The sequence below is a fragment of the Leuresthes tenuis genome, unplaced genomic scaffold (genome assembly GCF_036924035.1).
Source record: "Leuresthes tenuis unplaced genomic scaffold, fLeuTen1.0.hap1 SCAF_12, whole genome shotgun sequence".
Lineage (NCBI taxonomy): Eukaryota > Metazoa > Chordata > Actinopteri > Atheriniformes > Atherinopsidae > Leuresthes > Leuresthes tenuis.
The window spans coordinates 19549112-19562890 of NW_027325366.1; the positions used below are offsets into that span (position 1 = coordinate 19549112).

The following is a 13779-nucleotide window of genomic DNA, read 5'->3' on the forward strand; positions in this document are numbered from 1 at the left end:
GATTTACAGACCGGACTGTCATGGTTTAAAGGCACACACAGAGAGGTGAGGCCAAGCCAGCATAGACCCCTATTCATCCGCTGTCTTCACTAATGAAAAACTCCACACATAGGACGAGTGCTGGCCGGGGTCTGATTCCACCGCAGGTTATTTAATATCAAAGGAGAAAACAAGGGGACACGGAAAAACTACTTTCCAGTGTTTTTCCTTCTCTCCGGTTAAAACACAAATCTCTCAAGCGAGATGCTTAAGCTTTACTATGCAGCATATTAGAAATGAATGACTAAACTGAAAAAAAAAGCTGGATTTTTATTGCTTTGAATGTAATAACAAGACCTCGCGGACACACCTTGTTTTTGGCTTCACAGGTCCCCGCATAAATAATCCACTACAAGGCTGATGCTTTCAGAATACATTATTGCACCGGGCTCCCAGCTCGCTCTTAATATTTTAAAGTGTCCGAGGCTAATATTTATGGTTGGGTGTTCCCCTCTGTCTATTGTACGGGGGTGACAAGTTCCCCAAAAGTGGAGTAAAATGCCAATAAATCTGTATTTGGAAAAACTATTACATCAATAAATCTCCAGTTGCTATAAATCTGACATGCAATGGACTACCCACGGCTTTCCTAACACTGCAGCTTCATGCTTGTTTCCATTTCGCACTAATTCAAAAACTGTGGCAATTAAAGCAAAGTCTCTGATGTGTATTCAGATTTAGACGTGTGGGTGTCCATAACATCTGTAATAACACATAAATTCTCCAAGTGTCATTCTGGTATCGAGAGAATGGTCAAATTAAAGCTAATATGAACAAAAAAAAAATATCCCAGCTGCAAAACGTGTTAGGAGACCAATTTATCTCTTGTGCCACGACCAAAATAAGTAGCAGCTCATATAGATTACTAGATATTGAGTAGACACAGTAAAATATGAAGAAACAGTAGGAAAACGACACCATTCAAATGGAAGGTGTTGTGTGTCTTGGTTTTTCTAGTGAGTATTAAATGACCCCCGAAGGATGTCCGAGTTGAATTAAGAGCTCTGTCGTCTCCAGCATTGGAGTGGAGCGCCGAGCCGTAACAGGATCTGGCAGAGGAAGCAGATCCACCTGTAGGCTGTGCTGACGGAGCGTGCTCCAGTGTTGTGGTTAACACCACATCCGAGCTTATCGCATTTAGCACAATTTGGGCACCGGCGGTTGGCAGGAAGGTGACCTCGGCGGAGCAGCGTCGGTAGTGCGGCGTTGCGTCCTATGCATGCCTGTGAGGTGTGATGCTGGCATTTATTGGCAGGGCCAGGGGGTAGAGGGCAAGGCGGGGGAGGGTGGAGGACAGCCATATGTTTTTGCAGCTGACCAGACCCCCCCCCCCCCCCCCTCCTCCTCCTCCTCCTCCATTCTCACATGAAAGGACTTTTAAGATCACAGTGCATAAGACAAGCCACGCAGACTATCAACAATTGCTGCCTATTCTTAGACCCACAGGCTTGCTCGAGCAGCCCTGCTTATCGCTAACCACCCTCTCTTTAGACAAATGCCTCCCTCTTATTTTCCCCCCCTAACTCAGGACCTCCTCAGACTCCGAGGCTCTGCAGTCAATTATGCCGACTATTAGCTGTTCATTAGAGGTGAGGCTCCAACAGTTATTTGACTTCTTAGCCAGTGACTAATTCAATTCCCCCAACTTTGCAACCTTGGGCTGCCTTACACGCTTGGAATTGTCTCAAAACAAATCCCCCGCGCTGCGAGCCAAGTTGCACTTCAAGAAACACTGTTTTCAATCTGTTTCTTTCGGATGCCCACTGCTTCTATTTTCTATCCTTACAGGATGCCCATCACGGTGAAGTGCATTCACCCCTCTGCCCGAGTCATATATTACCCCCTTAATAAAACTGTTGTAATTAACTACTGCAGGTTGGTGTCTCCAGAACTTCCATTAAGAGCTGCGACTCTGGATCAATAAGTGCTTTTAAAGTAAAATTGGTTCGTAGCAAACAAGCCCATCTGCTCTGCCAAATCATTAGACCGGATTGCACATTTATCTTGCTCTACAACATTTCCACACACTTAGGGATTAATTAATGCACCTTCAGAAAGGCGAGCCTTGCACACTCTAATGGAGCAGAGTAGAAAGGTGGCCACCAGATAAGACAGCTGGAGAAAAGGAGCCAAAAGGGAGAGAGAGATCAGTGTCCAGCTCTTTTCTCCGGCGTCCTGGGGGAGAACAGTGCGTCCAGTGGAGGGTGAAAAACAACTTCTGACACCACAGACACCAATCAGCCAAAGCATACAGCTCATTTCTAGTAGCTCCAACACCGGTCTGTGTCAAAACAAGCTATAAAACTTCCTCTGTGCAAGGTTAGACAAAAGTTGCCCACTATATGGACTCACAGCAGCCAAAACATTTGCACCGAGACGTGTGCTCACTGGGTTTTCAGTAATTAACAAGTAATGAATGGAAACTGAGTCCACTTAGAGGCATTCATCGCATGATCACTCTCAGAAACACTGCGACGTGTTAATTAGGCTATTCGTGTAGTTTATAGAGTCCCATTCTACACGCAGAGGACACTGACGGACTGTCTGTGGCAACTTTGCGAGCAACTCAGCCCGTCACGCTGATGTATATCTGCTGTTTGTTTGTTTTCTTTCAGAAATGTCCAATTTCCTGTGCGGAAAAAGAAAAAAGAAAAAACAAACCAAACAGAGCACCGTTAGTGACCTGCTCCTGCTGTCTCACAATGGGCTCAAGACAGGCAGGTTTTTACTTATGAGGAGAGCGTTGAGGGGGGGGGGGCTTTGGTTTTTTTTTTTTCGTCTCTGATTCCCATCGTACAGCCGGGACGTTCAACGACCACGCGCTCGTACCTGAGAGTGCTTGAAAAAAGCGGAGATGCGAGTGATGTGCAGGCTGAGGCATCTCGAGGCGCATCTCGCCCGATAAATGCTGGCAGTGAAGAAAGAGTCGTCCTGCTTCCTCGCGCACACACTTCCCGGGCTCGTCATCGCCGTAATCCACAAGCACAGGCTCACGCACAGGTTCAGGCTCCTGGAAAACATTGTCCCGCCGCTGTGTATTTAATCCCTCCACGGATCGGACAACACTGCGCGCGAGCTCCGACGAAGAAACTAAAGAAACTTCAATTATACGCTGGGGAGGAGTCACGGGCTCACGTGCCCGGCGATTGGAGGATCCCGAGGTGACTGACGTGCACGAGGAGCGTTAAAGCAGGTAGACTGCTGCATAGTTGTGCACACACCATTCAGAGGGCCGGTGGTGGAGTGAGCGGGCGCACAGAGGCGGCTGTACGTGGGGTTTCAACGTAATAACGATCCTAAAAAGACAAGAGAATATTGTCATACGTGTATTATAATCCTCACAATCTCAGTGCGGCCCGATTACTGCGCTCTGATCCATTTCTGTTTTGAGTTCTAACCAGTAAATGTAAGATAACTGTCTGGAACTGTGTCGGGGAAAGATTGCACTGGATTTTCTCCATAACTACACCAACACAAGGAGAGAGGCACTGAAGCGATTTAAGTTCTAAAAAAAACTGAAACATGAGAGTTAAAAGATATCCCAACTTTTAATCCCCATCGTTTGGGACTCATTTCACCATGTGGTGAAAGGGTATCATTTCACTAAAGGCCAGCCTTTCACCTCCCGTGACAAGTAAACTGAACTCCAAGTGTCAAATGTAAACTGTGGTCCTTCGAAGCAAATGTGAACCAGAAGCAACATAATCAGCAACATTATTTCATGCATTACTGGGAAAAAAGGCATAGAGAAACATTGTAATCGCCTAACTTATTCATTCATTTGTTTATTTGCTTTCTGATGAATTCATTAAATGCTTGTTATATCCAACACACACACACACACACATATATATATATATATATATATATATATATATATATATATATGGTACACACCTGTCTTTGTTAACATGCTCATATGAATAAGTATTGGATTTGTTAAAACGGCTCATGTGAAATTTTGGCAGATTTTCTGTATCAAACCCCCACATATGGCCTTGGAGACGCTTGCCAGCATCCCAGGGAAGCCCCTTTTCCCTTAAGCTCTCGCCTCCCAGTTTCACAGTAGCTTGGAAAAACAATTCTACATGGAAAACCATTAAAACCATCCTGACTAAATTCCTCAAGATGGACTCCCAACTTCTGGCATCATTTCATTGCCCAAGGTATGGAGAAAATATGACATGTAGGAAAAGCTCGAAATTCTCACTATTTACTGGAGCTAAGGAGTGAGTGTTTAATTAGAAAGTTCCCTCAGGGGTTTACAAGACGCCCCTGCCTTTGTCAGGCTCCCGGAGAACTTTCCTGAACCCCATTACAGCGGTAGCATAATGAAGTTTTATAGGTGTTGCTCTTAAACTGTATGCAGAGTGGGAGTGAACACTCACTCGCACACCATCATTAGATTTGGCTGAAGTCACAATCACGCCTTGGGCTAGTTTTTCGCATTGTGCCAAACGGTTTGACCCATGTCTCTCCACCGAAACAGGAAACATGCCTGTGTTAACACATCCTAAACGGCACATATTGTTTCTAGCAACGATGCGGATCAGGAAGTCCGACTGAAAATTTCCGTCGGGCACTCAAACGTCTCTTGTCATTGACAAAAACATTCTGTTCAGTGAGAGTGAACAGACCACGGTCGAGCGAGAGCCGGCCTGTTCTATTACTGTGACAATATCATCTCACAGCTCTGTAATGATAAAACTGATGTGCGCTCATTTCCCTGGTGGTCTCAGACATACAATGGAACTTGGAGCGAGATATCCCTTGCTACTCTTAAAACATTTAAACGCGGATGTCTGTGTACCTTAAAAAACAGAGTAATGGCTTAATTTGTTGGCTTATTACAGCCATGTGTGGTGGTGGTGGGGTTTTATGGTGTGCAGTGAAGGAAACACACTGTCTGTGTGCGGTCCTGATGTCTCCTGCAGCCTGTGGGACACGTATCTCTCCGACGCCATGCTTTCATTGACTGGGAAAAGCCTCCTCCAGTTGTGAACTCAGATTATAAAGCTGTCCAAAGAACTCTTATCGCAGCATTAACCTGCAACGAGTGTTTACGGCGAGTTTCCATTAGCAACACGTGTTTACGTCTGTGAGTAAACCTGATTATAGATAGCTCACAAGTCAAAGAGCGTGTAACATAAAACTCAGACTTATGTAGATTTATTCTTACAAGGTGCATAGAGTTGCCAAAATCTGATTTGTGAATTGAAAATTCACTTTTACAGTCGCTCCCTATTACATTTATCCAGTCAACCACTGTTTGCAGGGAACAATCATCTTTTTTTATCTTCCCTCCAGGCTCAGTCTGTCCTTTCTCTCAAAATAACGTTATCAGAGCTGCAAGGCCAATCAATACCTCAGGGTCAGTACAACAAATCAGGCACTGACAGAATATTTTAGCCTCACAAATACAATACAATCATCTTACTATACAGTTCCCCTTCTTTCTGTGACGCTTCGGGTTGGAGAACATGCTTTGCAACAATGTGGCGTTATTGCTTCCTCCTTAGATAACGCTCTGACAGATGAATGGATGTGCTGGTGTGCCGAGAGACTGGCTTCAGTCCCGGAATCGAAAGAAAGAAAGAAAAAAAGAGGTTTCTGTCACATGATCTCACAAAAGCATCTCAAAAGATAACACACCAGTATTGGTTTTCATCCTGCATACCCCTGACAAAGCACGATCAAACACTTGTGTATCTTTGATGCTTTAAGGTGCGGGTGGACTTGCACTTTGAAGAGAGGCCACTTGGATCAGAGGAGATCCCCGGCTTTTGTTTCAAGCTCTAGCAAACAAAGGTGAGGGGGATTAGTTCTGATTAAGGCATTATTTGAAGACGAGGCAGAGGCGCAGGGAAGCTGTAGATACTTTTGAATATTCTTTCTTTTTCTTGAAGTGTGATCTTTGATTTAGCAGTTAATCCTCTTCACCCACCCAGAAGCGCTGTTAGCTTGTCGTAATCATGGGAACAAAACGCATGTTAAAAGGGAGCTTATGGCCAAATGGAAAAATAGCTACTTCTATTGTGTTGTGATGTCATGTCATACCATGTTCACAGAAAAGACCTCCGGTGTTGTGACAGCCCGAATCACGAGTTGTATTTTTTCCACGGTTACAGAATCAGATGTTGTAAATCATCTGTTGGAACAGCAGATAATGTCTGAGCTATCAGTTCCAGGCAGAAAACACAGAAAGACTAGAGCTGCATAGCAGTTGAATATACGCCTCTCTATATATGTCAAGTTGAGGAAAGTTACACATGAAGTAGGAGGGCGAGGATTGGATTTTAATTTTTCTTTTAGGCTATTGATCCCTTTTCTCTTAACAAGTCCAATACTGAGAGAACTATTTCTGACCCGCATGCTTATCCCTGCAGGGTCGTTTCATCCGAGACGACTGGAGCAACTTCACTTTAATTGAAAGCATATTAGTTATTCTATTGGCTGTGCTGATGCCAGTCAAAATAATTGTGATATGCATCTTTTGCAGATAAAGGAGGGGCGTATATCGATTAGAGTACGCAATATAATTCGGATTTATATGTGGAGTCTATATTGTAACACACACATATCCCAGTGATACTGCACACAGATATTCTTTCAGGTGAGTCACGGGTGGATGTCAAAACTAATAAAATTTATGATGTGGAAGCTATCTTTTTTTTCTTTTTTTTTCTCTAAACAGGCTGTCTCACTTCAGCTGTACAGTCTCCCTTTTGTCTATTCATAATTTCAAGACTATTCATTGGTGTGTTCGGGAGGATTTCTAACATTCCCTGTGAAAATATTGGGCTTGTTTATGAGGGTGGAAAAAAAACTGCTTGGTGTGGTGTGGGGGGGGGGGGGCTTCGAAACACAAGCCTGCATTAAACGTTTTCCTTCTTTCGCCACATCCTAAAACAATACAGCGTTGTGCATTTAAAGGGGTGATAGCGCAGATATAAGCTGTTATTCATACATAAACCACCCACTCAGAGCTGAAGCTACAGTTTGGTCTCAGTTTAGACACTGACGGCTGACTGGCAGCTGAGTATCCCTCTGTGGTAATTAGCTGGCTGAATGAGAATAATGGCAACAAATGGGCTAGTGTTTATTTGTTGAATCCTGTCTGAGAATGGACAAGGAGGACACTGGGAGTAAAGAGTCCTGAAGCAGAACTGGTTCAAACCCATGTCATCTAAATATATCTCCGGGTTTATGAAGGAGTATTGTACCGTTTCTGCACCACTAGATGGCAATGTGTCCACAGATAAATCTCTAGGTCCAGACAAGAGCTTTGAGCACTGTCCCCCCCCCCCCGTTTCTCTCTGTCTTTCACACAATATTTTCCAGGAGATGATCCAGCCGTAATATCCAACAATGGTGAATTTATCGGGCAGTGGGGAGGATTTTGCTCTTTTGTCTGAGGGTAAACTGGAAAATTGACTATTTTTTTAAACTCAGCGTAGGCTCTCACATGCGCTTTCACACACGCATACACATGTGCACACATACACATGTGCACACAGACACATGTGCACACATACACATGTGCACACAGACCCATGTGCACACATACACACCGCTCATACATACTGTAGTAGGATTGATCAGTTCTATAACCTAATTTGGTAGGGAAATGTTCACTGATAGTTATGCCCTCTGACTCACTTTATTTGAATTATCAGTCCAAGAGGTCTCTGACAATCTACGTAATAATGGCTTTTATCAAGCCATGATAACTATTTCCGGCCTTTTACACAATCCCATTATTCTCCGCTGACATTAAAACTTTGTTGACTTTCATTCTGATCGACGCTTACTTCCAGGCAGAGCGACAACAAAGACGATATCCATATTCAATTGTAACTTCTCAAACCTATGAGTAAGGAGAGTGACTTTGTAACAAGTGGGTGACAAGTCACAACAATGTGCTGAGTGTCTTCACTGAATGGAAGCTCGTTACACACCACTGTGATCCTATTTCTGAGTATTCTAGATGATCTGAAAGCACCCAGAATCTCTTGCAAACATCTAAGATGGTGCAGACAGAAGATGGCGCAATATACATTTGTTGTCATCATACAGTTGTTAGCTTCATTATGAGTTCCTTCAAATGTTTATGTAAATGGCTATTAAGTTGCTAGCTACCAGCTATTTTACAGCAAGGTTAGTTTTTCAGCTGCTGTCTGGAGGGTATGATTAACAGGATGCCATGATGGATGCCCACTTTTTAGGAGTGTTTTCCATTTGCAAAAATAAAAAATCTTTCCATGCCTAAGAGGAATGATCCACCCTATCAAGGAAACACACTCATCCCCACACTTTCATGCTAACAATACCAGTTACAGTCTTGTTCAAGCCACGAGCCATAAGAATCCCTGGTAAACAAATAACGTGCATTACGGAATTACATTTTCAAGCTGACCAATAGCCTACGCTGCACATTCTAACTGATATAGCCTAACAATAAATAAAGTAATCCAGCATTTGAGGTTGACAGGTACAAACACATTCAAACTTCATCTAACTAATATAATATAGTAAGTTTTAAAAAAAAAGAAAGAAACTGAAAGAAAGGACTGACTCTTATGCGTATGATAAATATGTTGTTTGAGTCAGAGGTCAGTTGGCTTTAGCTTAGCATAACGCTTGAGCATAGCATCTTATGAACAAAGGAGGACAGAAGAAGAAACATCGTTAGTATTAGTATTAGTTAGTAGTAATAGTAGTTAGTAGTAATATCTGTATTATTTGTTTAATCCAAAAGAAATAAATGAAATAAAGAATCCCATTTGTGTACAGGTGACTACTTCATGGCTGTTAGTGGTAGCTAGGCAACCTGCTGAGGCTCTAAGCAGTTAGCCTACTGTTCCTGGCAAGAAGATGCTATTTTTTCCACCCTTCATCATTGTGGATTACACAAATGAGATGTAGTGTTTTCATTATGGAGCTCCAGAAGTGCTTGTAGGCTGATGTGCAATCTCTGGACAGAGCCAGGCCAGCTGCTCCTCCTACTTCTACACATTATGCCAAGCTAACTTGGAACAAACTGACGCTCTCAGACAGGCATCTCTCTTTTGGCATTAAAGCTAATGAACATTTTTCCCAAAATAGAAATACAAGGTCTTTATTGCCCTTATATTCGCAATGCCACAAAGTTAGAATACATTTTGCATCACTGAATGAAATGTTACATTAGAAAAAAACAAATAAATGACAGCTTATGATGTACTCACAAAACAAACTAGGAAGATTTGGTTAATATGTTCATTGAATCATCTATATGCTTACGACTGTCTTCACAAAATGTGTTTGTATTAAGCCATAATGCCTATTCTGACCTTAAATACCCCTCACAAAGAAAAACTCAACCATGAATAAATATTTAAAGGGATAGATACAAGCCTGAAGCAGTCCAACTAAAGACACAAACTGGTGTTAAACTGAATCAAAATTAAAATTGAAATTATAGTAAAAACTAAATCAATCTGTTGTATGACATTTATTAAGGGCTGGACATGCTAGACATCTTGGTTAGATTTCAACATGTAAATACTAAAAAGTCAATCTCCATTGAGTGTTTAGAACAAAATTACATTGTTTCCTTGGAGCAATCTACATGTTAAGAGGACGTTTCCAGAAGATTTAAATGTCAGTGTAAGAAGAAAGGATTGTAAAGTCATTATGACTGCTTTTGTGCTGGAGGGGGAGGATAGGAATGGCAAGTCTTTGGGTCGCCCAGGTCGCCAACCCTTGACCTCTGTCCCCGACCCCAGAATCTCTGACATCTGTCTGCTTTCCCGCCTTTTCTGCCCTCCCTGTTCTTTAAAAGCAATTCAATTATTTGCGAGGGCAGGAATGTGGCTTTCAAATGAATCAGATAGCTTCAAATGCTCTGATCCGCTCAAAAAAAGTGATCACACCTCAGTGACATATACCAGACATATACCATAACACCATGTATGTAGCAGCTCAAGCGCTGTGTGGTTCATTAAAGCTCCAGTTTACCTATGTGAAACTGAAGCATTTGCAGCTGAAAATAGACATGTTTGTTCCTGTAGTCTGCTTTGCTTTGTCTGAAAAAAAAAAAATAGGTCTGTGGGCTATGACATAACAGTGTACCACAGAGAGCCTTCTGCCTTTCTAGCTGGTGTACATGATTGCTGTGGGGGAGGGGTGGAGGATAGAGGGGGAGGTGTTGTACAGTGTACTCTCATACACAAGGCTTATTTTCTTCTGTCTAATGTCACGAGCTTTATCTGCATACACGGCTATACGCTCTCACACACACGAATAACAAAAGCCTTTTCTTCCAGACTTGTCCCATGCTCCTATTCTCTGTGCAAATAAAGCAGCGGGGTTTAAGGAACTAAATCCAATATGTCAATGGACACCAGAGCACAATGAGACACAGATACTCGACTGGATATTCCCCTGCTGAAGACTGAGATTTCCCCACGCTTCGCCAGCCTAATAACGACACAACAAGAGGCGTGTGACTAACTGCACCCTTCCCCCACCCCTACATATTACCAATGCTCCTCAGTGCTGTCTAGAAAGGTCATGTGACCCTCATCAGCTTCCCGGTGTGGGGGAGGGGAGGCAGATTGAACCTGTTCTTTGTTAGGAGGTCAGTCCCGGCTCTATGGCAGGAAGCGCTTCTACCCCACAGCATGTAATAGATGTGCAGAGCGACTAGCAATGTGGGGTTTTTTGGGGTTTTATTAAGCTTTCATGCAGCAAATAACAAGAAGACAAGGCTCTCAAGCAGAGTGGAGATAAATAAACACTGAATATTCATTTCGAATGACATCTGAAGCATAATATTTTTCAATGTTCCGTCCCGTGTGACTAGATACCCTGCAATGCAAACATTGTGAAACTGAAACTTCCATGCACCACATCACAGTAAACAGTTTTCAGTTCTACTTAAACAGAAATTGTGTCACGTCAAGGAAGTTTAGTAATTCATGAGCATAAATCCAATAAGAAGATCAGAAATTGTCACCATGACATATAGAAGCTGACAGAAGACTATTGAGCGGGGAACTTGCAGTGCGCTTTAATATGTACACATGTCTGAATATTGGATGCATGACTGCAACAACTTTCTAATTTATCATCTACTGGAAATGAGACACAAATCTATAAAACAGTTAACTGTTAAGGGAGGGCTATGAAACAGTTGTTTGGCAGTCTGGAGAGATGATCTCATATATCCATTTAGCTGCATTCATTAAATATGAATTGCCCAAGAGAACTGATGTGACAAGACTCTCTATTCGCAGCATATGGTCTGGACATCAAAGGCCGACTGACTGACATCTGCATGTCCTCAGTGAACTGTAGGCGTTTATTTTCATTGTCTCTCATTCAGAATTTAATAGCTCGCCAGCATTCCCAAATGTACCCACCTTATGTGGGGAGAAAATAGATGAGAGCAACATCCTGCAATAGGCAGCGCCATTAGGTGCATAGATGCTGAACAGTCCAAACAACAGCAACTAATGAGGAGAGTCAGTGATATTCAGTATTATTTTCTGTGTTTGCTAGTGTTATCTGTGTTGTGAAAGTAACGTGGCTCAGCTGCATAACCCTATTGTTGCCCAAATATCAAAGACGTGCCACTGCTGACATGTTCTTTAATTGTGACGAACACGCAGCAGTTTATTCCAGTTCAATAGCACACCGTTGAGGGGTCATGAATATTCAGTAGAGCTCAAAGTAGATACCAATCGTTAGACTGGAACCTAGATAATGACATAAAACATATTCTGATTTATATGTTCAGGACGAATTAATGTGTTTGGATTAACAGACTCTGGAACTGATCATTTTAGGCAACTTACATGCAGCATAGGTATTTACTTACATTGTGTGGAGTGTTGATAATTTCACAACTAGTGAGAGGGTTAGAGCATCAATGCCGTTGCAAGCACATTAAGTTCTTATGGTATCATGTTGCAGCTTTTTGTAATTGTGCACCATGCACTTTTGTGTCATTGTGTCTCCAAATGTGTATCTTGCAGATGTCTGGCATAATTGCAATTTATTTTGTGGCCTCATTTTACACGTGGTTATTTGGAGGATTTAGTCTATTGTACATCTTTGTTTAATTTTTTGTCTCTTTTTGGGTATTTCACAGCTACATGCACTGCTCCTTGTCTTTAATACCTCTGCTTTTTTGTACTCTCTTGTTTCCCTTTGTTTATTTCGTGTCTCATCTTCCATATAGAGCAAAATTTTGGATGCTTTGTGTCTCATATTTTGCATCTCATCATGGCTGTTTCATGTAATTTTGTGTTTCAGATAGTAAGAGAATATATATAACGAATCAAGTTGTTTTAATTGCTTCTTTTAAGACAATGCAATCCAGATAGATGAGTTAGATAAAAAAAAAATATCCTCCCTTCTTGCCCCACCCCATTGTCATGAGGGGACAAATTAGCTATTGAGATGAAAACCTTTGTTTTTTCTTTCTGTTTTGTTCCAGAATGTACACTGTTTTTTTAATTTCTTCTGTAAAGTTTGCCATTCTCACACAGGGACTTGACTCACTTTTGGACCCATCTGACAAAAAATTTGAGTGGCAATTTCAGGAAATGCAGTTTGTTTTGAGGGTTCCAGCCACCACTAGGCCAGAGGCCAGGTATATCCTGTACTCTGGACAATAGGGCCCCATCTGAGATTTGAACCAGGAAACCTCTTGCTGTGGGGCAACAGTGCAAACCGCCGCACCCTCCCCCGACAGCCTCGAAGTCACAGTGTGTTTGCTGCAAAAAGAAAGAAAGATATGTGACAAAAACTGCACAATGTTCTTAAAAACCATCTTTGGATTAGTCGTTAGCTGCCTTCCTAGTAAGTGTATTATATTTTTGTAACCCTTCTAAGCAATCATTTATACCTATTCCCACAATAAGTACTTCTACACAAGAAAACTGCCTTGTTACCACAAAAAAAAAAAGGTAATCTAAAAAGGTAACCATATATATACCATTTGTTTCAGGTAGTGGGTTGATGACATTTGAGATGGTTGCCACGCCCAGCACAACCACTACATGACACATTTTTACACACAGTCCCTTTCGCCTTTTTTTCTCAGGAGATTGTATCTATCAGATCTCCTTCTGGCCATCTTCTCTCCACTTATCTCTCCGGGCTAATTATTTTTTTACGTCTCAGTTCGTGTCTTTGCAACTTCTCTTCTACGGTAAATGTCACACTTATTCCACTGAGATTTCCATCTCAGACATCCAAGGAAAAGAGACACAAAATGTGTAAAATATCTATAAATCTGTGATATGCATTCCATTCCACAAATATTTGTGTTTATGAAATACCACCCGTGGATTTTGGACTCTTGAGCTATTCAGTAACCAGCCCGTGCTTACTTGTAATCTAAAGCAAATAAAAGCGTAGCCTACTGTACAACAGCGGTCGCTGTGGCAAACAATATGTTGTGCGCAAATACTGCCGTGTGTACGGTAACCAAAGGAATGTGTCACACTGATGTCAACTTGTTATTTACTTTCCAAATCTGAATGACTGAGCAAGGCGAAGGGAGAATTAATCAACCGCTGTGTGACCAGGCAGGCGAAAAATAGTGGAGTGTGGGGGAGGGGAAGTGGCTCAAAGCAGGCCAGATAGGCAACATGCTCAACTGTACTCAGCACAGTGTGCTTTGACTCAAATATATCATAATGATATTGCACTTTGGCGTATTTTAAAGCGAACATCTCCATTCCTGCC

At 42.1% G+C, this 13779-nt stretch overlaps 1 protein-coding gene across 1 annotated transcript in view; it reads right to left on the reverse strand.

Annotated features, from left to right (window-relative positions):
• Positions 1 to 3146, reverse strand: part of LOC140319348 (anosmin-1) — a 43492-nt gene extending 40346 nt beyond the window's left edge. The window contains exon 1 of the mRNA XM_072396948.1: positions 2869 to 3146. Within this exon, the coding sequence (XP_072253049.1) occupies positions 2869 to 3060 (192 nt within the window). The 5' untranslated portion in view covers positions 3061 to 3146. The remainder of the gene's footprint in view (positions 1 to 2868) is intronic.
• Between the last annotated feature and the right edge of the window lie 10633 nt (positions 3147 to 13779).